This window comes from Sorex fumeus, unplaced genomic scaffold (genome assembly GCF_029834395.1).
Source record: "Sorex fumeus unplaced genomic scaffold, SorFum_2.1 ptg000123l, whole genome shotgun sequence".
NCBI classification, from domain to species: Eukaryota; Metazoa; Chordata; class Mammalia; order Eulipotyphla; family Soricidae; genus Sorex; species Sorex fumeus.
This window is the reverse complement of record NW_026606180.1, coordinates 4,599,650-4,624,436: the sequence shown is the minus strand read 5'-3', so window position 1 is coordinate 4,624,436 and position 24,787 is coordinate 4,599,650. Positions and strand designations below refer to the sequence as shown.

Sequence of the window (24,787 nt, the reverse complement as noted above, 5' to 3'; positions counted from 1 at the left end):
TGTCAGTGTCCTGTGACGCCAACGGGCCCAGACAGGAGCAGGACAAGTAAAACCAACGCTGTGCATGACTGGAGACCAAGTGTGCGGTCCCCAGTTCACTCACTCACATGGAAATGCAAGTGCTGGGTCCTCGCTAGTCCACCAGGGAGAAGGGGTGAGTAGATCAGAATCCCGCTCAGTCATCTTCCATGGAAATGGCCTTGCAAACTACACGCTCAGTGAGGGCAAGCAGAGCCAGGGCAGCGTTCCTGAGAAGATGGCTTGGGGCTGGCCAGACGGTGGCAGGGCTCGAGGACCCAGAGAGAGAGGCCCCGGGCAGAGCACAGGCTCAGGAGTGGCACGCAGGGTGCACTGCGGGTGTGTGAAGGAGCTGGCGGGGGTGTAGCATGCCTGGAGGGGTAGAGGGGTTCTCATTATATGGTCACTCCAGGCCAGGACAGGAACTCTGGTCTCTACCCAGAGAAGGTTTCCAAGCGACTATTATGCCCGAGGTATCTGTGAAGAATGCTGCTCTGCTTCAAGAAGTAAAACTTCAGGGAAGGGACTGATTAGGGCACAAAGCAAGGACAGCCGCGGGCCCACTGTGCTCTTGAGGGCTCCCAGCATTTACAATGCCAGGTTCATCGTCAAGTTATTCCCCCAATAAATTTTTGTTTGTTTTTGGGCCCACACTTGGTGGTACTTGGGTTTTACTCCTGGACTTGGGCTCAGGGAACACTCCTGGTCGGCTCATATATGATCAATCCAGGCCAGCCATGTACTGTAAACCACCCTGTCTGCTGTACTACAGCTCCCGTCAAAACAAAAACTATGTACATTTTAAATATTCTTACACATGCGCTCCGAGAAAGTGTTATTATGGCACGCTTCAAATGTTTGAATTTTTGTTTGTTTGTCTTTGGGTGCAGTGCTCAGGGCTTACTCCTGGCCCAGAGGACCACACGGGGTTCGGAACCAGCAGGAAATCTAACCCAGGTCAGCTATGCATGAGGCAAGTGCCCTTCTGGCTGTACTATCTCTCCAGCTCATTTTTAACCTCAATTTTTATTTTTTTATTTATTTTTAAACTTTTATTGAATCACCTTGAGATAGTTACAATATCTCCGGTATACCCCCATTTTCCATCCTCTACTTTTGGGCATTATGGTTTGCAATGCAGATACTGAGAGCTGAACCTCAATTTTTATGGTTTTTTTTTTTTTTTTTTTTTTTTGCTTTTTTGCTTTTTGGGTCACACCTGGTGATGCACAGGGGTTACTCCTGGCTCTACACTCAGGAATTACCCCTGGCGGTGCTCAGGAGACCATATGGGATGCTGGGAAATAGAACCCGGGTTGGCTGCGTGCAAGGCAAATGCCCTACCCGCTGAGCTATTGCTCCAGCCCCAACCTCAATTTTTAAATGAGAGGCACAGAAACATCATTATCCTCTGAGAATGACACGGCTCCTCGGTGAGGACGGAAAGGAGGCCACGTCTCTCCATTCTTCCAGCTGATCACGGCTCTCTCGGGAGACTTCCTTTCCTTCCTGCTCCTTTTGCCTGTCAAATACCAGGGTGGGGAGGGCTTGAGGGTGGGGAGGGTCCACAGGACCAGCTGAGGTCTAAATTTACACCTTGCTTCACACCCTCAGCCTCAAAATCTACTTCCCACATGACTTCCAATAAAGGGCAAATGTTTGCATAAAAGTTTTTCTGCAGTAAAAAGAACAAATTCCTCCTCTAGGTGTGCAGGTATGAATCAATGGCTCCCAGCGGCTGTTTCCTGCTCTAAAATGTTCATCCACTCACAGTTCTTTATGGGCCTATAACCCATAGTTTGATGAACATATGTCTCCAGGTCTAACACAGAAGGCTCTGAGACTCATCAACATGAGGCTCTGTTTAGTGTGTGTGTGTGTGTGTGTGTGTGTGTGAGAGAGAGAGAGAGAGAGAGAGAGAGAGAGAGAGGAGAGAGAGAGAGAGAGAGAGAGAGAGATCAAAATGATTCCCCAATTTCTGCCATTCTTCTTATTGGTACATGTTGCTTTATTGTTCAAGTTTGAAAACTCTTGACAAAATTAACACCAATGTTTGCCCTTTGAAAAAAAGAGAGAGGAAAGAACATGACTGGCTTTTTTCATTACTGTCAAATATTGGGTCGAAAAATGGAATTAAGTGTGAAAAGAGGAAACTAGAATCTCTGTCGAGCCTTTTAAAAATGACAATTACACCACCAGAGTCCAGTAATTGGCTGAGCACCTCAAGAAGGAGCAGCAAGTCCCCCTCCTGCCCTCCCCCCACCCTGTGCGGGGCTCGCCACCCTTCTCTTGCAAGAAACAGCAGTCCCTCAGTACAGGATCTTGGACAGCCACGAGCTGCAGCTCTGCCCTGGAAGCTAGAAGGTGGCACTTTGTATGAACTCACCAGCAATCTCAATGGTGAACACATTTCGTCTCTTAAAAACCTGCTTTCCCCCACTGAATCACATTAGTGACCGGGTCCTCTACACAGCACCCCAGACACACGGGGAGCAGAGGCCTCCAGGAATCTGCCCGGGATATTTCATTTCGTAAGTGTCAGGCTCAGAAACAAAGCTGGCTGAAAGAAAATGTTCTCAACTTTATCACAGACAATGACAAAGAAGATTGCTGGCAAGGTAAATCGTTTCAGTCCAAACACCCTGTTTTTCAATCTTGCTGCACTCAGGAAGTTTACTGAAGCTGTAACTCTCCACGTCTGGTTTACCCTGTGTTCTCTGCCCCTGGAATAAGCAGGAGAAGAAACAAGATCCCTGGGTCTGAGACTCCTGGTGAAGAAACAGCACCATCTCTGGGGTCGGACCTGGGAAGAGAGCACTGGCCCTCCCCAGACTAAATGATGGTGGCTTCAGGGAGCCGCCAGGTGTGGTGCAGAGGCCAGAGGTGTCGTGCTAATGCCTGGAGGCGCCAAAGGGCATCTCAGAAGCACAGTGAAACGCTCTTAAGTTAAGGAGCAGGAGAATCGCCTAGTCCTGGGAGGTGCCCCGTCTCTGCAGAGGCCAGGGAAGGTGAAGGGAGAGGCCGAGCAGGAGAGGCAGCCTGAAGAGGCCCAAGGGGAGCAGCGAGGAGAAGCGGCTCAGGTGTCCTTCCAGGGAGCACAACTTGTGTGCGAGATGAGTGTTTTCAAGGTTCCCGGGCACTCCGAGGATATTGCTATGTACAGCACTTATTTAATTTCTTTGATTTATTGCTGGCAGGGAAGAAACCCGCCACTCTGGAGCATCTGCCGCTTCAGGACCGGCAAGGACAAACATCTACAGCACACTTGGAACCGCAGCGGGGGAAACAAGGGTTTCAATAATTTTCTTTTCTTTTTATTTTAAAAGGAATACATGTAAATTGGTCAAAAAGAAAAAGAAGAAAAATTAGAATAGATTTCCATAATCCCAAAACACCAAAAGCAGTCATTAGTAACATTTTGACATATTCCCTTTTGGTTTTATTATTCCATAATTTGTTCTTGTGATGGTACTTCTATAATTTTGTATACTGCTTAAAAATCTTATTTTTTATCAGGACTTTCATAAGTTATTAAAAGCTTCTAAAGCTTGCATGAATGAATTTGGTTAGAGAAAATATATTCAAAAAGGAATCTGGATATATATCTGGGAGAAGGATCAAACTTGTGAGAAAGTTAAGCTAAGAGTTAGAAATACTTGGAAGTTCCTGTATCATGACTGTGGAGTTCTCGGGCAGCAGAGGAAGCCTTTCAGTGGGATCCGGTTCCTCGGATCTAATCATTCGCTTTTACTAAAATGGTTACTCAGGGCATGGTCTTGATGAAGGCTGAAGCCACTCCCATTTTGACAGAGAAAGTCACTGGTAAATGGGTCTGTGAAAAGTGAAGAATAATTTACTACTCAACGTGTGTGAAAGCGGGGCTGGAGTGATAGCACAGCGGGTAGGGCGTTTGCCTTGCACCCAGCCAACCTGGGTTTGATTCCCGGCATCCCATATGGTCCCCTGAGCACCACCGGGAGTAATTCCTGAGTGCAGAACCAGGAGTAACCCTGCACAACGCTGGGTGTGACCCAAAAAGAAAAAATAAAACAAAACAAAACAACCCAAACCTCAATGTGTGTGAAAGCAGTCCAGGAGGAGTATGTGCAGGCAGAAAGGGAAGTGCAGGCAGAGCACAGCCTGTTGCAGGGAAGGGAGGAATCGGCTCTGGGGAGGAGGGGGAGTCTGAGCCCCGTCAGTGGGACTTGGGGACCGGGTCTGGGACAGCTGAGAACAGGCACTTGTCCTTTCTTCCCTTTCTGGAAACGAATGAGCTTATGTCAAAGAAGTATGAGCCACATCCATAAATACATTGCAAACTGGTAAAGAGGACATTCGCTCATCAAGGGCCCAGTGAGTTTCTACAAAATGAGAGAGGAAACAAAATGTATGGTCTCTCAAGAGCTGTTCAGGGAGCCCCGGGGCCACTTCCAGCTACTCCCAGGCAACCAGGCCAGCAGCCGGCTCGAGGGCCCAGGATGTGGTGCTGCTGGGCCCAGCAGGGCAAGGATGCACTTTCCCCTCACCAGACTTTGCTCTCACTGGGGCCTGGCAGCTCTGCCGTCGGAGTTCCTCAGCCCCGTGAGTGACCTCTGTGAAGACAGAGCGACCACAGGGTCCCACGTGACCCCGTGGGAGTGCCAGAGCCAGGTGCCACTGGGCGAGCACTGCAGCAGCATGTGCATGAGCATCACAGCTAGAGCACAGCCCCGCGAGCACCCCCACAGCACTGCAGCCTGACTCCCAGGAGCACCCGTCAGAGCGTGAGCACCCCTGCAGGGAGCGAGTGCTGCCCTTCGCCCCTGTGGCATCCACAGAGGGACGGGAAGGGCGGAACAAACAACCCCAGGAAACGGAGCACAGACAGAGCACGTCTGGTGGTGACCGGAAGTGGGGTAAAGATGGACGGGACGGTGGACAAGAGGTACCAACTTTCACTAAAAGAGAATAAGTACCAGGGATATATGTCCAGCATGGTTAATTGCATATCTTTATCGCCCATCTGAGTGTTGCCAGGAGAATAAACCTTAAAATCTTTCGTCACAAGAAAAAGAATACTAACGGCTTAAGACTGAACTTACTAACGACTCAAGTATCTAGGTAGCAAATCATTATGCTGTACACCTTAAATTTACACATCGTCCAGCCTCAATCATCTCGGTAAAGCTGGGGGGAAATCAATAACTGCCCCCCCCAGGATGATCTATGATAGAAAATGAGCCTTTATCCCTGAGAGCAACACAAGAGAAGCTCCGGCTCTCACAGAAAGATCTCGATAGCAATAGAGGACAATATCCCAGTTCACGAGCAGAGGGACTCCCGGGTGACACTGGACACCTCATTCCCTGGACACTGCCTCTGATTTCCCGGCTAGGGAAAGGCTATCCGGGGACAGGGCTGCCATCCGGGAGGTCCCTCAGACTGTCATTCATGAGATGACTCACGTACTTTATTACAATAACGAACAGGTTACAACTCTTAAAACTATGGGAGCCCTTTCTTGAGGACTGCTCTGGAGTATATTTGTGCTGAAAGGAAAGGCTTTCTCCTCTTATCATCGACTCTCTTCTATTATATTAAGACCTAACTGAAAAAACGGGAGGCCTGACAGATTCAGACTGTGCCTACGACAAAATCATAATCCCTCCTTCTGATCGCTGCGAGAGGGTTAGTGGGCATTTGCCTTCCTAGCATTACTGTTGTTATGCTAGTCTATTATTTATTTATTAATTTGTAAAATGGTAGTGTAGATCTAAGTGCTAATATATGAAGTAAAAAACATTAATTATTTAAATCCACAAACCAAGGGAAAATTTTTAAAAGGGGAAAAAATGATGTTGATGACTTAATACAAAGCTACTGGGAGAGGTTCTAATGAGTAAGTGGGGTTTGAATCAGGAAAAAGGAACATTTAAATACATACAAAGTCATTATGATATGAACTGGTCAGTAATTAGTCAACCAATTCTTGTTAAAAATTCACATCGCGTGGGGCCAGAGAGATAACTCAGAGGGCTGAATGCATGCTTTGCAAAAGGCAGGCCCAGGCTTCATCGAGAGCACTGCATGGTCCCCTGAGCACTGCGAGATCAGCCTGCGAGTACTCAGCCAGCATTCCCCAAGCACTGCTACTGGGTGAATCGTCCCCTACCCCCACCAAATAAAACCCCCAATAAAAAAATTCACGTTGTATAACACCTTCAACGGGGGGCATAGGAGAAAGGTATGCTAGATGAAATTTACAATAGCCACAATGTTAGGAGGAACGGGGGAGGCGTGGAGACCCTTTGCTGTGGGAAAGTGAGGCTTTCACTCTGGAAAACAATGACTGCCAGAGCTAAGCAAGGTCTCTGGAAAGAGACTTCTTGGGCCGTTCATGGGCAGCTGTTCACGGGTCTTGAACACGGGCCTTTCTACTGTTTAAAAAGGGTTCTGGTAGCTTGGACATAAATTAATCATTTCATTTCCCAGTTTTCCTCATTCAGCTTAATTCAGCCCTCTTTAGCAATGTTTTCATACTTGCGGGTAATGAGGTGCAGTGGAAAGAGCCCTTCATCTTCTATTTTATAAAATGAGGCCAATATCCCACAAGATGTTTTATAATCAGGACAAAATGAGATAAAATATGTGCATGTAATGAAATCCTAGTTACTAAATAATTGCTAATTTTCTCAGGCCAAGGCAGAAATGGCTATAATGGCCACAGGATTTGTGTTCCACTGAGAAGTGGCTGCCCAGCTAGGAACTGACTGAGCGAGGTTCTCCCAGCGCTGCTAACAGCTGGCGTGGCCGTGCTCCTCAGGAGAATGCGGAAGGGTGAGTGGATGTTCCTTCTACCCAGGTCTCAGCTCTTCAGAACCTTCTCTCGGAGAGCTGAGCAGCCTTCCGGCAGATGAGTAAGGACCAGAGTGGCAGCAGAACCACAGGAAGGAAGATGTCTGGGTTCTCCTATCAACCAGCGAGACGCAGCACTGACAGCCAGGACACTTCAACGACTTCCAATCACTGGGGAAGAATCTAGTGTGCTGAGCCAGGAAGTGCTGGAGCTAGTCCCTTGCAATAATGTTACCCCAGCTAATATAAACATACCGTATGATAATTAGGATAGCAGCAAGTAATTGAGGGTGTCAGGTACTGCACCAATAAGCTATCATCAAAGTTATTAATAAATCATGGTCAAATAAGTATACGAATAAGATGCTCATCATCCATTACGACCATGCAAATAAAACTGCAATGAGATAGCACTTCACTTCCTACTGGGATGACTCTAAAAAAATGATAAGAACAAGTGTTGGCAAGAATGTGGAGAAATTGGAGCTCTTCATACTGCTGAAATGCAAAATGGTGCAAGGAAAGTTTGGCAGTTCCTCTAAAACTTAGAATTAATGTAAGACTCAGCAATTCCACTGTTACATATTCCAATAGAATCAGAAACAGATTTACACAGAAATATGCACAGGAATGTTCATAGTAACAATGTCCATCATAAGTAGTGTACACACTTCAAATGTTCAGAAGCTGGCGAATGAATAAAATCTGAAATATATTTTAACTTATCTGTCTCTCTCCATGTAATCGATATTATTCAATCATATATAATGGAAATTCTGACACATACTATAACTGAATGAATCCAGAAAACACGCTAAATAAAAGTAGACAGGAACACAGTTCACTTACTATATGATTCTACTTACAGAAAATTTCCAGAATATAAAAACCCACAGAAACAGAACACAGACTGCTGATGCTAGGGAGAGGGACGGAAATGGGAAGAATGCTAACAGCTAGGAAGCTTAGTTTGAGGGTGATGAAAACGTTCTGGATCATTAGATATTAGTGATAGCGGTACTGCTCTGTAAATATACTAAAGCTTAATGAATTATACAATTCAAAAGGGTAAATTTTATGATATGTGAATCATACCTCGATTTAAAAAATAGAAACCTCAGTTATTTTCTTTATCTTTCCCTCCCCCCCAAGAATGTGACTCTAAATATTAAGGCACTTTTCAGATAAGAATTGAGAAAGGGCATGAGGAGAACTTTCTAGCATGCTGGAAACAAGCTCATTTGGATCTAAATGTTAGATTTGGGACATATACACATACAGTACATTTTTTTTAAATGTAGGAGTACTGCTATTTATTCAGCCACTAGATTAGCTGATTGAATTGGGCATGAACTCCACCAATTCAGTACATATTCTAGGTATAATGCTAGGCTGGCTGAACCCTGCAAAAAACCTTCCTCTTGGCTTCCCCATCACTCAGAAAGCTCAAACAGGACTTAAATTGCATGAAATGTTTCTTTACCTATGGAGGGTCTAAGCTTCCCTCAGTTTAGATAAAAGTGTATCTACCATAGAGATGTGACTATCATTTAAAGCTGAGCCTGAGAATGAGGAGAACAAAACAGGATAAAGATCCCAGAATAACTGCCAAATTGTATATTGTAATCAGTAAAATTCTCTACAGAAGAAAAAGTTCTTTAGAGTTTGGATGTATGGGGGCTGCACGGGTATGTTCTGAATGCCATTTTTAAAAGTCAAGTTCAAACTACAAGATAAAGGTTCTTTGGTTTTATCCAAAGTCAATTCCATTTCAATACTTCATAGTCAAAACAGAAGTAAAGGATTATTAGCATATAATTTGGTGATTTCTTGAATCCTCACAGGAACCTTCTGAATCCACCAGAGAGACGTTTTCAAATTTCAGAAAACATGAATAAATCCCCAAGAGGACAAAACTTACTTGCAGGATACTTTGGTTCTGTCAGCCACCATGGTCCACTGTTGCTGATTGGTAGAAACCTCAACATAGTAGCTATAGCTTCGATCATCACAGTCCCAGAGTAATAACCTATGCGAGGGGAGAAACATAAGAATGGTGTCAGTGTTCTGTGCACTGTGTTTCCTTGTGTTGTTCCTTGTGCTGCTCCATATCAACCCTATCCCTCCTCCTGGCCTTCTGCTCCTCCACGCTTCAAGGAAAGAAGAAAGTCAATTTCCAACAGAAGATGAAGAGACAAGATGAAGCCTACCCACAGTCAGAGGCTCGTCTCTTTAAGAAATCTATTCCACAAGTCACCCACTCCCAGGCAGACTGTTCTCAAAGTGACAAAGCTTTTCGTCTTTGCTTGAGTGAAAAGATGACTCCAATATTTCTCTTCCTGATTCTTCTAGCTCTCCTCTCCAGTTGGGTGGATGGTCAAAGGTTAAGTCCTTGAGATCACTGTGGAATCTGCTTTCGAATTTGTGATAACCAACATGCCCCAGCCGTTTTACCAATCAAACTCTAGGTTCCTTTGCATTCTTACAAGATATTGCATAGCTTATGTAAGGTGATCTGATTTGGAGATATAGGAGAACATGCTCATTGGTAAAACTGTGTTAATGTTTAGAAACTTATTATCTTGGCACTGTTCTTCCTATTCTCCCGTTTACTTCACGTAAGAATCGAAACACTGAACGAAAGCTTCTTTCACAGAAGCTCAAAAGAGGAAATTTATCTATGGTGACAGGAATCAGAATAGTGGTTACCTCTTGGAACGGGAATGACTGGGAAAGGATAGATCTGTACTATGCATTGTTAGAACTCAGATAAAAATGTAGCATTAATATACAGTTTTAAGGAACTATGAAATCATGCAAAAATTTCTGTAACTTGGATGGAACTGGAAGATATAGCATGCTAAAAGAAATAAACCAGAAGGACAGACACAGGATGAACTCACCTACCTGCAGCACTGGACTAGCAAACGCAAGGTGCTAAGGATGGGATGCCAAGATCATCCTTGACCCCAGAGTATTAGCAAGGAGAATGGGGAAGGAAAGAAACAGAAGATGGAAGAAGAGGTAGATGAGAGATAGAGAGGGCAGGTATCAAGGGTACATCGGGGGTGTAGAGGGATGGTATAGCTATATATCTAAACCACAGAGTCAACAACACTGACAGCATAATATCCAAATGAAAATAACCAAACTTAAAAATGTGTCTATGAAGGTGGCAGACTGTGGGTTGGGAGGGATCCTGGGGACAATGGTGGAGAGAAGCTGACATTGGTGGCGGGATTGGCACTGAAACACTGTAGGCCAGAAACTCAGCTACAAATAAGTTGATAAATCACAGTCCACTGTCCACACACTGTCCTCCCATTGTTCATTGATTTGCTCGAGCAGGCCCAGTAATGTCTCCATTTTGAGACTTGCTGTTACTGTGTTTGGCATATTGAATACATCATGGGGAGCTTGCCAGGCTTTGCCGTACGGGCAAGATACTCTCAGTAGCTTGCCGGGCTCTCTGAGAAGGGCAGAGCAATTGAACTCGGGTGGGCCAGGTTGGCTGCATGCAAGGCAAATGCCCTACCACTGTGCTATTGCTCCAATGAAAATTATTTTTGAGTATTAAAAAAACTGATCAACGTGGGATAAAATGATAGCCTAGCACTTGCCCATGGACAGTGCCATAGCACTGAGAGGCCACTGTTTTCTACATTTTCAACTGCAAAAGTCCTTCCCATACAAGTTATCGTCTTACAGTTCTTACAGTCTTACAGTTCATCACGCACATCTGCTTCCTCAAAGAGTTTCCCAGAGTGGGTGATCCGCCTCAGGGGCAGGGCTATTAGAATGATGGGGGCGATGCTGGTAGTAGCTTTGGGTGCAACTGGGGGGACACTTCCTGCTTGTTCTTTTAGTAGTGTGTTGAATCCCTTTTTTCCCCCTTTCTTCTGGAAAGGGGTGATTATACTGGGAACCTCTGCTCTACAGGGAGCACAGACTGTGAGTTCCCTGAAGGTAGCTCTCTCTCTCTCTCTCTCTCTCTCTCTCTCTCTCTCTCTCTCTCTCTCTCTCTCCCTCTCTCCTGTCTCTCTGTCTCTTTCTGTCTCTCTCTGTCTCTCTCTTTCTGCCTCATTCAAAGTCAGAGCACCACTCTCAGCCCTTTGTTGATTTTTCTTTACTCAGTTTTGGCAGTATCCCACACAAATACATGTTTGCTGGGCAAATATACTATATGAAACAGTATCAGTAGCTATTATTCTTATCACAATGACCAACATTTCTTTAGTGATTTCTCTGTACCAGATCTATATAATTTATCTTATTAAATTCTTTCAAAACTTCTCCCTAGCAAGCATTATTATTCTCATCTGATTATAGATAATAAAAATGGAGCTTAAAACTGTTAAGGAACTTGTCTAAATTTAAAGTCGGTTAGTGGTAGGAGGGATCTATTGGTATTGACTCAAAGAATGAGTCAAAGTTAATTCACCCTGTCAAATGCTTTCTTTACTCTCGTTTTATGTATCTGGGTCATAATTTACAATCTATAGCTCTGTCAAATCAATTCATAATACTTCTTAATTTTGCAATTACAATCAAGGATTATATTTTAAAATCCTTTGTACAAGCTCAGTTTAGTGTCACCGATTAAGCGTTTAGAACAGATTTCTAATGGCACTGTTTTCCTTTCTTCCTGCCCTGTTCTTTGTTTTCAATTATAATTCTGTTTGTTATCAATGACTAACTGCTCACCATCTAATATTTTGGAATTCATCTTTTAAGTGGATAAATCGCTAAAGTGTTTTGGAAAACACAAACCTTCTGATTCCCCTTAATCCATCTGAGTACTTTTACTCCATCCTCAAAGTACACTGACTCAGGGACGATTTTACACTATTGTCATCAAGTGCCCAATAATTCTACTCTGATTCAGTTTGCCTAAGAAAGAGAATCATTCCCCTCATTAGTCATTTCCTCGAATAATATTCTATTCTCTCAGCACTTTGATGCAGTTAGAAAATGTCGATTTGTATTTATTTTGAAAGTATAATGTGGCTTCTATGTTTGTCCCTCAGATTAAGTATATGCCATTGATCCTTCTCTTTTTCTTCATTATTTATTTGGGAGGGGAGGCGACTTGTGCTGTACTTAGAGACCCTGGGTCACACCTGGTGGTACTGTGCGGAGATACTTGTAAGGGATCAAACCCAGGGCCTCTCATATACAAGGCATGTGCTCTCTACCAAGTAAATCATGTGTGCTTGGCCTCTACTCCTGTTAAAATAGTCTACTCCAAACACGTGTACTCTGTTCATAGAGTATGCTTCATACGTGATGTGGGAAGAAAGAATTTATAACTCTGCCAAAACAGAATAAAAACCAGGAAAACACTATAATTATTTATTTTCTATCCTGGATAACAGGCTTTTGAGAAATATTACTGAGACTATTTTTCAATGGAACTTTAGATTGTAATTCCCAAGATGGAGAAAGCCAGGAGTGAGTTTTTCTATTTAAGTGACAATATGAAAATAACCAGTCCCTTTCAAGACAGAATCAAGACAATCCTCAAAATTGTTTACAGAAAAACTTTCTAGATGATATGGGATATGAAGAAAATATAAAAGAAAGACCAGTCATGAGTAAAATCATAAATGCTCTAGTGGACATTGTTGAACTGATGACAAATAATTGGGAGTGTGGAGTGGTGGTGGGGGGGCGGGTATGTGTGTGTGGGAAGGGGTGAGGCAAACCAGGCAGTGTTGAGGCGCTATTGCAGGCTAACCTCTGGTAGATACTGTATTGAGCCAGTATCTGCTTGCAATACAAGTGTCTTACCTCTTACTATTTCTCTTGTCCCTGAAAAGAATATTTTTGAATTGCACATATTGTGTCCAAGAACTTACTCTGTAAAGTGTTTCAATTTGTGTCAAAGTAAATATAAGTGATCACTTGTAATTCCAGTAGTTTTGAAGACACACATGATACAACAGTTTGCAATTAGGTTTTATTTTTTGTTTGCTTAGTGATCTATTATTAGTACTTTTTATATACTGTCACATAGTCTTTTTTATATGTATTGGTTTCATAAAATTTCACTGTAGGGATGGTCGGTGATTGATTTAATCAATTTATTATTGTTGGCTACTTAAATAGGTGATAATATTATATTGTTATGAAATCTCTGTGATGAACACAAAACTGAACCTACAGTCATTGTTTTTGAAACTTTATGCAAGTGACAATTCTGGAGTCAAACAGGTAAAGTCTTGATATTTACACAAAATAGTTGCAGTGGGTTGGCGAGCACAGTGGGTCTGGCATTTGTCTTGCATACGGCAGATCCGGATTCAATCTCTAGTGCTGCATATGGCCACCTGAGTTTTCCGGGAGTGATCCATGATCACAGAGCAGGAGTAAGCTCTGAGCATCTTCTGGGTGATGATCAGATACCCAAACACACACACACACACACACACACACACACACACACACACGCGACAAAGCCCCCAAACTGCCCGAAATTGGAACAGAGACAGACTCTCTGGTCAGTGGAACAGGACTGGGTACCCAGAGGCATACGGACAGTTAATCTCCAGCATCAGGGCACGGTGCGTGAAGTGGAGGAAGGAGAGTATCTTCAACAAAGGATGATGGGAAAACTGGATAGTCATATGGGAAAAAAATGAAATTAGAACCCTTCTTAGGCTGTACAGAAAGATTAATTCAAAATGGATTAAAGACCTTCTTATCAAACCTATATCTATAAAACACACCAAGAAAATGGCAGGGAGGGCTCCTGACAATACTGACCCCAGGGGGGTCTTTAATAATAAAACTCATTGACTGAGAAAAGAAGAGGTAAGCACATCAACTATGTCATGTTGAAAAAGCATTCGTGAAACTGGAAAGCATCAAACTAAGAAATACTGTAAAAGAAATATAAAATAAAAAGACACTGGGGCTTACTCTGGTTGAATTCTCAGCACCACCTATGGCCCCTGAGCACTGGCAGGAATGACTGCTGAGCACAGAGCTAGGAGTAAGTCCTGAGCACTGCCAGGTGTGGCCAACAAAACAAAACAACACCCTACTAATGGAAGAAAATATTTGCACATATTACAGCAAAAAGCGAATATACAAAAACGCTCTCAAAGCACAATAACATAAAAGCATCAAAAGTTGGAAAGAGGAGATGAACAGAGAGTTCCTCAAAGATGACATAAAAAGAGCCAAAAGAAATATGAAAAAGCGTTCGTCATTGCTGGTTATCCAGGAACTCCAAGTCAAAATGACAATGAGGTATCAGCTCAAACCAGTGAGAGTAGTCTATTAAAAGAGGTCTGAAAATAGTAAATCGGGTGGGGATGTGGTGAAAAAGGAACTCCTGTTCACTGCTAGTTCAGACTCTTTGGGAAAGTTTGTAGACTTCTAAAAAAAAGCAGGGATAGAATTTCCACAAGACCCTGCAATTCTAAAGTGGGCATCGACCCCAAGAACACAAAAACATTAATCCAAAAGTACACAAGGACATCTCTGTTCACTGTTTCACCATTCACAATAGTTCAGATGTGGAGACAACCCAAGTACCCAACAGAGGAGTGGATAAAGAAATTGTAATATGTACACACAATAGAATAATTCAACTACGAGAAAAGATGGAATCTCGCAATTTGCTGAAATTGGATGAAATTGAAGGTTGTTAAGTGAAGGGAATCAGAAAGAAAAAACAAATACCAGATGATCTCGCTCATATGTGAAATATAAAGAAACAAAGCAAAGGATCAGATCGTCCCCAATGCGGTGAAAAACCTTAAAAAATGTTCAACAGAACTGGAATCTAGGACGCTAAACAACCTTGGGAAAAGGTGGAGGGACTCTGGCACTGAGTGCTGGGGCACATGGCGCAGAGACTCTGAACCATTACACAGTGGTTCTGGCACTCTTGGGCTAGAGAGACAGCATAGTGGTGAGGTGTGTCCTTGCACATGGCCGACCTGGGCTCTATCCCCGGCCTCACATATGGTCAACAAGTCCTGCCAGGAGTGACCCCTGAGAAATTTTTTAAAAGTAGAAAATTAAACTGCATAATGTAATTAAAATAAAGTACAAAGGTCGATCCAAAAATATTTTGAAGAAGTAAAATAATTATTTTATAATAAAATGCTAATATTTAAAAGTTAAAAAATTCTGACAACACAATAGATAATATATTCTCGTCACCTTAGTTTGGCAGCTTTTATCACTAAAATTTTTTACTCATTTTCTACTTATATTTATCCTTTTGTTAACGACTTACAAGATGTCCTCTATATTTAAAGGATATTAATTCACTGCCTAGCATAGATGCATACTGAAGATATTAATTTTTATTAGTATATCGATCTTCACTTCAATAATTTCTCCTGGCCTAAATTCTTTTTTCTGAACAGCTGCCAAATACACATAATGGTTGAGGTATCTTCTCTCTACTCCTCTTATGAGTCCCTGGGGACTGGAAATGTGGGGCCACGGTGACTCCTCAGTGGAAAAGGACACTGATGGATTTCAGGTTAGCTCACCTGCACTCTGGCACTTTTGCCAGGATGCTATTCGCTTGAATTTAGGCTCAGCCAGAAATGAAAATCCCTTTGTTGATTCAACTGGAAGAAAAACAAAAAGGCAAGCGCAGCTTAAGGACACCAAAGGGAAAATTGGCCCATTCTCTTTTTCACCATGGAGCGGAAATTTGTTCTAATACAGCACAACTGAAACACCTATCACTCCCTTCTGGCCTCTCCCTGCCAGCAAAGTCTGTCCCTATGTCTCTGCTCCTGCAACAACAGAGAGAGATTTCCAACTTGTGCTCTGCCTGGGAAGGTCTGCCCAGTGAGGTCATTCGGGACAGACAAACTCCCTCTGACCTGAACCAGGAGGAACTCCTTAAAACCGCCCTCCCACCTTGACAAACCTTTACCAGCACATCAGAAGTCATTTTCAAGGGGCCGAATAAAGGAAGCTGCTGGCAAAGATCTATTAATGCAGATTGGGGCCTGTGATTAGGCCACAAACCCTCCACCGAAATGAGCACTGCGTGAAGCGCTGGTGATATTAATGCCGTCTCTTCCATCGTCCCTCATTCTCGCTGTGGAACTTCCCTTAAAAGCAGCGAAATGCTGGCCCTTTCTTTCCTGTTTTTTTTAAATTGATTAGCAGATGTGATTTTGCTTACATCTTCTATAAATGCTCCGGCTGGCTGCGTACCATTGATTACTGGGGTTCAGTTTATAGCAGCTAATTGCTCTCCTTGTTGGTGTTTTGATACAAAATTCAATAGCGAATATGTTTTCAAATCTTGTCTTTGTGGCTTGAGTCAGAAGTGACTTGAGGCAAACCCAGTGGACTGAGTTTTCACATCTTTAAAATAATTGCTCTCTCATCAGTCTGTGAAGAAAGTTTCCAAATTGTAGCATTCTAATTGGGAAGTCTGCATTATGCATGCGCTGAGAGGCACTTCCCCGCCCCTTTCTTAGGGATTAAGAACACGAGAACAATGGCCAAGGTTTCACAGTGGAGATAACAGCTTAGCCCCGAGCCTGCTCTGGGTTTTGTCTGTTCCTGACTGGGTGTGAGATGCCACTCCAAGGCCTGGGACCCTCGGGCTGCTGCTGATCCCCTTCGTCACTTGAGGTGAACAGAGCATTAAAAGAACATCAACTGCCAGGATATGAGTATTAAATAGTAGATAAATTTGTTATCAAATCCATTCAAACCCCTCATCAAAATCAAAGACAGTTCTGACCTCTGATAGTTTAGACTGTCCTTGGTTAAAAAATCTTCAGAAATTAAGTTATTTAGAAATAACTGTCTTTATTCAACAAATAATCACCGAGCGCTGACCAGGAGACAATGAGCAAGCTGCTTCATTTACTTGAACTTCACATTTAACCCCAGTAAAAAAAAAAAAACTAAGGACTTGCCTGATTTGATGTTTCATGTTTTCCTTTGACCCTACAGGCCCTACTGATGGGAAAGTGATTCCCTGTGACCAGCTTCTGAGTGGACACATGGTCGGAAGGCCTGAATGCACAGGCGGAAAAATGACCCCACATGACCCACCAGATGGGCCAATCAGATGCTCTCTCTCAAAAATTCAGAATCATGTGAGATTCTAGCTTAAACGACCTGTTCACTTAAATAAGTGATGCAATGCTCGCCAGTCAGTACAGAGGTGAAGATGCACACCTGGGACGGAGCTGATTTTGGCTAGATCCCTGGCACCACAGGGTTCCTTTAGGATCACCTATCCTTTGGCCCTTGCACTGAACTATTGTGGGCCCCCTGGGGTTTCCTGAGCGCCACTTGGGAGTACGCCTCCCCAAACGAGATGATGAGAACGAAAGAGGTTCTGGAGTAATACTCTTTCATCAGAGCACAAAAGAGCAAAGAAAGTCGTCTGCAGCGAGAGACAACGGAAACAGATGGAGCGGCGCAGGGAGAGCTGTCTGGGTCCTGGCAGGGATCCAGAGTCTGATGCCCGTGCCCTCGAGGCCCACCAGTCTCGCCCTCGTTTCTGCGATATGCCTCCCGGTCATTTAATCAGGCGACCATTTGCCGCACAAGGCCAGGGACCAAAGGAACCAGAGGTAAGCTCCCAGAAGGCCAGAATCAGAAAGAGGTCTCAACAGAGGCCGCATCTTCTTTTGAAAAATTATATTGATAACTTGTTTCTTTTTTCCAAATTTTTATCTAGGCACCGTGATTTACAGTCTGTTAACAGTCTCAAGCGCACGCAGGCACGGAGTCCCAGCTCCACCCACACCCCAGACTCAGCACCCTTTCTCACACCCTTCCCCCACACTCCTTAGCAAACTCATTTTGGGGGGCTGTTTTGTTTCTGGGCCACACCCAGTTGTGCTCGGGGCTTACTCCTGGTTCTATCCTCAGGGGTGAGTCCAGGCCGGGCTCAGGGGGACCATATGGGGTGTACCAACTGTACTCTCTGGCTCGTGTGTGTGTGTGTGTGTGTGTGTGTGTGTGTTTTGGTTTCTGGGTCACACCTGGTGGTGCTCAGGGTTTACTCCTGGCTCTGTGCTCAGGGTTTACTCCTGGGAGTGCTTGGGGGACTGAACGTATGTGGTACCTGCGATCAAACCAGGGCCAGCCACATGCAAAGAAAAATATTTTAATCCCTGTCCTATCTCTCTGGCTGCTGGCAAACTCATTAAAATAAAAAGGGTTGGAGCAATAGTACAGAGGGTGCGACATAATTGCCTTCCCCACGGGTTTTAGCCCTGGTACCATGTATGGTTCCCCAGCCCTGCCAAGAGTGACCCTTCGGCGCAGCGTCCTGAGTAAGCACTGCGGGGTGTGGCCCAGACTCCTCACCTCCAAATAATTACTATCTGGGCCACAGACATTCTTTCCTTTTTTTTTTTTGATTAATTTTATTTTTTTTTTTATTAGTGAAACACCATGAGGTACAGTTGTAGACTTACAAACTTTAGTGCTTGGGTTTCAGTCATACAATGATCCAGTACCCATCCCTCCACCAGTGCCCATTCTCCACCACCAATGATCCCAGTAGCCCTCCCACCTCCACCCCCCCATCCTCCCCCCCCCCCCCCCCCACCCCATGGCAGGGCATTCCCTTTTTGCTCTCTCTTTCCTTTAGGGTGTTGTAGTTTGCAACAGAGGCATTGAGTGGCTATCATGTTTGGTCTGTAGTCTACATTCAGCATGCATCTCGCATCCCGAGCGAGTCCTCCAAACATCCTTTACTTGGTGTTCCCTTCTCTATCTGAGTTGCCTTTTTCCCCAGCAGGTGCTGCAGGCTTCCAAGCCCTGGAGCAGACCTCCTGGTACTAACCTCGGCCATTCTTGGGTGTTAGTTTCCTATTTTGTTACTTTATGTTCCCCAGATGAATGCAATCTTTCTATGTCTATCCCTTTCTTTCTGAGTCATTTTGCTTAACATGATACTTTCCATGTAGTACCACTTGTATGTAAATTTCATGACTTCATCTTTTCTAAAAGCTACATAGTACTCCATTGTGTAAATGTACCAGAGTTTCTTTAACCAGTCATCTGTTCTTGGGCACTCAGGTTTTTTTCCAGATTCTGGCTATTGTAAAGAGAGCTGCATTATACAAACAATTGCAGATGTCACTTCGACTATACTTTTTTGCCTCTCTGGGATACATTCCCAGGAGTGGTATTGCTGGGTCAAATGGGAGCTCAATTTCTAATTTTTTGAGAAACGTCCATACTGTTTTCCAAAAGGGCTGAACCGGTCGGCATTCCCACCAGCAGTGAAGGAGAGTCCCTTTCTCCCCACATCTGCACCAACATGGGTTGCTTTGTTCTTTTGGATGTGTGGAGGGCCACAGACTTTCAAAAGTGTTGATGCGAATGGTTTTGATGTACAAAGTTCCCTCACCTCTCCACCACCAAAGTGTCCAGGACCCTCAACCAATGTCCATGTTACCTCCGGTCTGCCCATCACCTCCAGCCTCAATTGGTCTCCTTATTTCCAGAATCCGGAGGCATAACGTGCTGCTGCTGCTGAGCAGACAATGAGAAGTGAACAGGGAAGAAGAGGGCGCTCACTCTGGAATGCAATCTTTCTCTCCAACAAGAGGCAGTAGGAAACCACAATGCCCAAGGGGGGTTGGGGGGAGACGAGGGAGATGGAGAGGGAGAGGAGAGAGAGAGAGAGAGAGAAAGAGAGAGAGAGAGAGAGAGAGAGAGAGAGAGAGAGAGAGAGAGAGAGAGAGAGAATATGAATGCCTGCCATAGAAGTTGGCTGGGGGAAGGTGTGGGAGGGAACCTTGGTCTCTGGTGCTGGGAAATGTACCTGGTGGAGGGATGGGTGTTGGAACACTGTATGACTGAAATCCCATCATGAACAGTTTTGTAAGGGTCTATCTCACTGTGAGTCAATAAAAAACTGAAAGAAAATAAAAAGAACACACACAAAAACAAGAGGCAGTACTCTATGTGTGTGTGTGTGTGTGGGGGGGGGGGTTCTGTGGGGCCTTCTGGGAGAGCTTCTAAGGGGCCTTGGAGGGAGGGAACAGGGTGTGCAGTTGACAAGTCCCATCAGAGGGGCACAGGAGAGAGAGGGGGCCAAGTGGGAGGCCAGATTGCAAGGTCGGGAGGAGAGAAAGGGGCAGGATGGGCGCCTCTGATGAAGCCGACGTCAGGGCGGTGGGAGCTGGCTACTTTTCAGGGTCCAAAGGGCCTGCAGGCGTGGAGCCACAGAACACAGGGAACAGACAGACAGGGGCCGGGAGGTTAGGGAAGAGCAGGCACAAAGAGACGTCTCTGCCTCCACCTGCAGGGGCCCAGCTCCTCCTCCTCAGAATGGGAGGAAGGCAAACACCTGGTCAGAAGCTTCTCTGATCTCTGCTGTGAGAGGCAGGACAGAGCCGGAAAGGGATGCCAGAAGGAATTAATACAGCTTCCGAGAAAGAAACAACTCTGCTGGCGTGGAGCTGGGATTTTCCTGGAGAGGAGAAGCCTCGGGTTGTCATGTCATCGGTTCAATGCTTGGCTTCCTCCTCAGTGGGTGAGCAAGGTCAAACCGAGGAGGCTGCGGAGGACGGCCAGGCCCAGCTGAGACTACAGCAGGGGACTGGAACCAAGTGGAACGGGGCCAGGGGGCTGCCCTGCCGATTCCAGACACAGGAACCCCTGAGGAGCAGTCACTAAGGGAGTCACGGCCTTCCAGGGCAGAGGGGACCCTGGGCTCCTGCTAAGAGGAAAGGGAGGGAACTGCAGGGATTTTGGGACTCGGGAGTCAGCTGACCAGAAAGGCCACACACGGTCTGACACTGCTCAACCCAGATCTGGGATGGGGAGGGCGGTGTCTACGCGAGGAAGAAACCGAAATATTCTTTTGCTGCTGGAAGAGAAAAGAATGTGCAAGACCTTCGCTGCTCTATACAGTTTCTGTGTTCAGGCCAAGAAGGCCCAGATTTGAAAACTGGAGATGTCAGCATGCACACAAAACCTCCGTCATGCTCCAGACAGAGTCTTCAGGCACGCAGCAGGACGATGGAGAGTACGGCTGAAGGACACAAGTCCTGGAGCGCCAGAGGGAATGCGACTTAACGAAACTTTGGGACAATATAAAACTGCCCACCTTTAGCAGCTAGTCGAGATCATCGTTTCGACCCTTGGAGAGATCAGATTTTTAATTTCACGTATAAGGCTGCAATGTAGATAGTAACATCATATTATGAAATAGCATGGCTGGAGCTGCCAGGATTCAAGGAATAATCAGTGGGCCTGATCATAATCCCACCTCATTCGCACAGACCTCACCAGTTCCAAAATGTTTTTGCATACATTATCACATTTGGGGGAAAGACAATTTATAATCAGCACATTTCCTGCTTTCTATGCAAATTTATTTTTCTAAGTTACTTGGTTAATTTTCTAACATGGACTAAACACTGCCCAAGCAATCTTTTATAAATTATTCAATCACTTGGCAAACCCTTTATTAAAAAATAAGTTTGGTTTATGATCTAGATTTCACACTGCACAGTTCAATGTGATGAAATTTCTTTCATTTTATGCTTTCAATGTGGATAGATGAGAAAATTTTGTCCAGGCCAAACAGTCCTCAAAAATAAAACCAAACAAAAACTAACCCACAGTTTTCTTTATTTTTCAAGGTGACACAGCCCCTTTCTTCCACAAGATGTTGGCGTGAAAAAATATTGGAAGTCATTTCAAAATGGTCTTGTTATAGTTTAAAAGGTAAAGCCTCATTATCTTATAGACCTTTTCGGCAGTGACACGCTAAGAGGTACGCAGCTCTTACAGATCTTTGCCTGGGTTTAAATTTGGCATCATCAATTTCTCTCCACTGCAAGGCCTTCTTCCTTGATCTCAGCAGCTTCTCATCAGGACGCAGAGACAATCAGTGAGAGGGGCCTGATTTGGCTCACCAGCGGGATGGGAAAAGGATCTGCAGAGGCAGAAGCGGAGGGGTCCTGCCCCGACCACAGGGGTTAAGCTCCCCAGGCAGCCAGTCCAGCTCGCTTTCGGTTTCATTTGTGAGAAGGCTATTAGGGATAGTTGTGATTGGAAAGGCCAGAATCAGCTTCTTCTGTCAGCTGGCTGAAGGTATAAGCTCTCTGGTTTCCTGTGCCCAGTTGCAGGACATTACCGGAGAAGGAACCGACATTAAAGAGTTCAGGACTCACTCTCAAATGAGCACTGGCGATTCTATTCATGAAACTGGGCTCGTGTTTATGGTACACTCCCCTGGTACACTACGGCCCCATGCGAGCCTTCATTCAATACGCAGGGTAGCAAAGACACCGGGCAATGGCCTCTCCCTCAGCTATTGGGGCCCAGTCCAGACAGGAAGAATCTGTCCTGTGTGGCAGTGCGAGGACCCCACCCAGCTAACGTGTGTCTTGGCATTCCTTAGAGCCCCCCACCTCAAGCCTTAGTGAGCATGGGTGCTACTGAACTGAACTGAAGAAGACACGGAGAAAAGGACAGAAAAGAATGGAAGAAAAGGAATTGCAGCTGAAGCCCCTTGCACAAAACCTGGGCACCTCATCCCAGGATAGCAGCTGTGGGTGCTGCACGCTGAATTACATTTCAGTCCAAAAAGGCCATTCTCCTCCCACTTAGGCCATTTTGGAGAGTTTCACTCCAGAGATAATTCACGAGATGTATCAACTCTGACTGCTATTCCATCTCGAGAGATTCTTCTCCTGCCTCTCCTCTGACCACATGCTAATATGTGCTCACATGGAAATTTAATAAGCTTCACCACTCCTTTCTGTTCCCTTGGGTCAAGTTTTCATAGGAATCGGATTCTGCAGGAGAACTCACAATTTAGCTACAGGCAGATCTTTGTAGTCTCTCAAACTGGCAGAGGCTGGAAGGGCAAAGCAAGGCAGGAAGTCTTACTCTGAATATTACAGGCAGGGATGAACTGCAACCCTGCCCACTCAGTCTTGTAATCTCTTTATTGTTTGCTGTTCTTGCCCAATCTCTTCTCTGGCCTCTGTTAACACAGCCAGTACTATTTTCCTGTCTCTCTCTCACTTTCTTAGCATTCTGAACTTTGCACCCAAATCAGATCCGGGTTTCACCCTCTGCTCCAACTTTGAATCATCTTCTTTTCCCCACAGGGCTACAAAGTCCTGGACTCTTGCTGCAAATGACTTTAGCTCATCCAATTCGGACTCGTCTTTCTTCACCGGCTACCGCTCAGTTCTCCGGGTTCTCTTTACAGAAAGTTACTGACTTCCTCCCAGTGATATTCATTCTCTCTTTCCTTCCCCTCTGTCTCCTTCTCTCCCTCTCTTGTACTTAAATTTGTTATTTATTTTGCAGTGCTGGGGATGAAACCCAGCTGAGGTCACACCCTGCAACACCCCCCTCTCTCTCATATTTGCCTGGTCTGCATCTTCTTCCTGTGAGTTCCTTCTCTAATAAAGCTCCTTCATTAAATTTTTCCAGGAAGGCTTTCATTTGAAAACAAAACAAAACAAAACAAAACTACCCTCTAAAACAGAAAAATAGAACGATAATAAGTTGCAACAACTATACAATTAAAAGAGTGTATACATTATGCTATTTAAAGCCTGAAATGTCTAACAAATCGTAATTCTCCATGTGGGATATGATTTGCCATTAAAAGGTAAAGGTAAAGGTAAAGGCCCTCCTGTTGTTCATCGATTTGCTCGAGCGGGCCCAGTAACGTCTCCATTGGAGATTTTGTTGTTACTGTGTCTGGCATATCGAATACGTCACGGGGAGCTTGCCAGGCTCTGCCGTGCGGGCGAGAGACTCTCGATAGCTTGCCGGGCTCTCCGAGAGGGGCGGAGGAATCGAACTCGGGTTGGCCATGTTGGCTGCGTGCAAGGCAAACGCCCTACCGCTGTGCTATCGCTCCAGCCCTTGCCATTAAAATAAAGAGACTATGAATGAGAATAATAATAGTAACATCTTTCCACCAATAAATAAAATTCCTTTTTTGTTTATAAGTTTTTATAAAGGATAACCAAGGTAATATGTGATAATGTTGACTTTCTTGAGGAATGACTAAGAAGCAAGAATAAGAGTAATATTTTTTGTAATTTTTAGCACCGGCTAGAGGGAAAGTGCTAATTATGTTTTTCAGGGAATTCTTTTGATCATTGCCTCTCAGTATAGTGTTCTTGGTCCAGGTCTTCAAAGCTGGACTCAATCATTAAGTTTTAATTTAAACGTTATCAGTGGAACATTAATAACTCTAACTTTTCAAACTGCTAAACAGCTGTAATTAGATCAAACCAGTGCGGGCAGCAGAATGGCCAGCTGTCATTTGTTTCTGCAATGCCTGGACTATTTCTCCCAGAGCGGGAGGCCCCGCCAGGTAGGCCCAACTGGGAAGCACCACGCTTCTCCCAGTGCCGTGGGAGATGTGAGGATAGAATTCCTGTCTCACAAAGACTCAACAGAATTGCAGAATAGCTTACTCCTCCCTCCCACATTTGTTTGGTTGAAGGATTGTCAGACTAGAGAAAAACACTCTCTCTTTAGAATGTATTCCGCACGAGCTGCCTTTTAGAAATAACTCTCCCAGGTGCCGGCATGAATATTCACCAGAGTGTGTCGGGCACGGGGCTGGTCCCCATGCATGTGCACTAATCCTTCCAAATGTATTCCAGGCCAGCTACCAGAGCGCACGCCTGGACAGAAGCTGAGCTCCTCGGCGACAGCTCCAGGACAGCTAAAAGGAGAAAAATCTGAGGGAAGGAGGCAGAGATGAATGAATCGTTCACATCAGCGGGAGGCCTGCCGCAGCCAGACCTGGCCACTTGGACTTGGGCACAGCACGAGGCGTCATTAGGGTGCTGCACTCTGCCAGTTAAATTGTTTCTCTTGTTCACTGTTATCCTTCCTCATCAAGAAGAATAAACATTTGTCTCCCCTCTGCCCCACACCTTATCTGGGAAATCCCTTTTTACTTTCTTTTCATGTTGGC

General features: G+C 44.8%; 1 protein-coding gene across 2 annotated transcripts in view; it reads right to left on the bottom strand.

Moving 5' to 3' along the window:
* The window catches only part of BTBD9 (BTB domain containing 9), a 428,648-nt gene that overhangs the window by 66,942 nt on the left and 336,919 nt on the right, over nt 1-24,787 (bottom strand). For both annotated transcript variants that reach the window (XM_056137362.1, XM_056137361.1), the window contains exon 8: nt 8,774-8,881. In XM_056137362.1, coding sequence (XP_055993337.1) covers nt 8,774-8,881 — 108 coding nt within the window. The remainder of the gene's footprint in view (nt 1-8,773; nt 8,882-24,787) is intronic.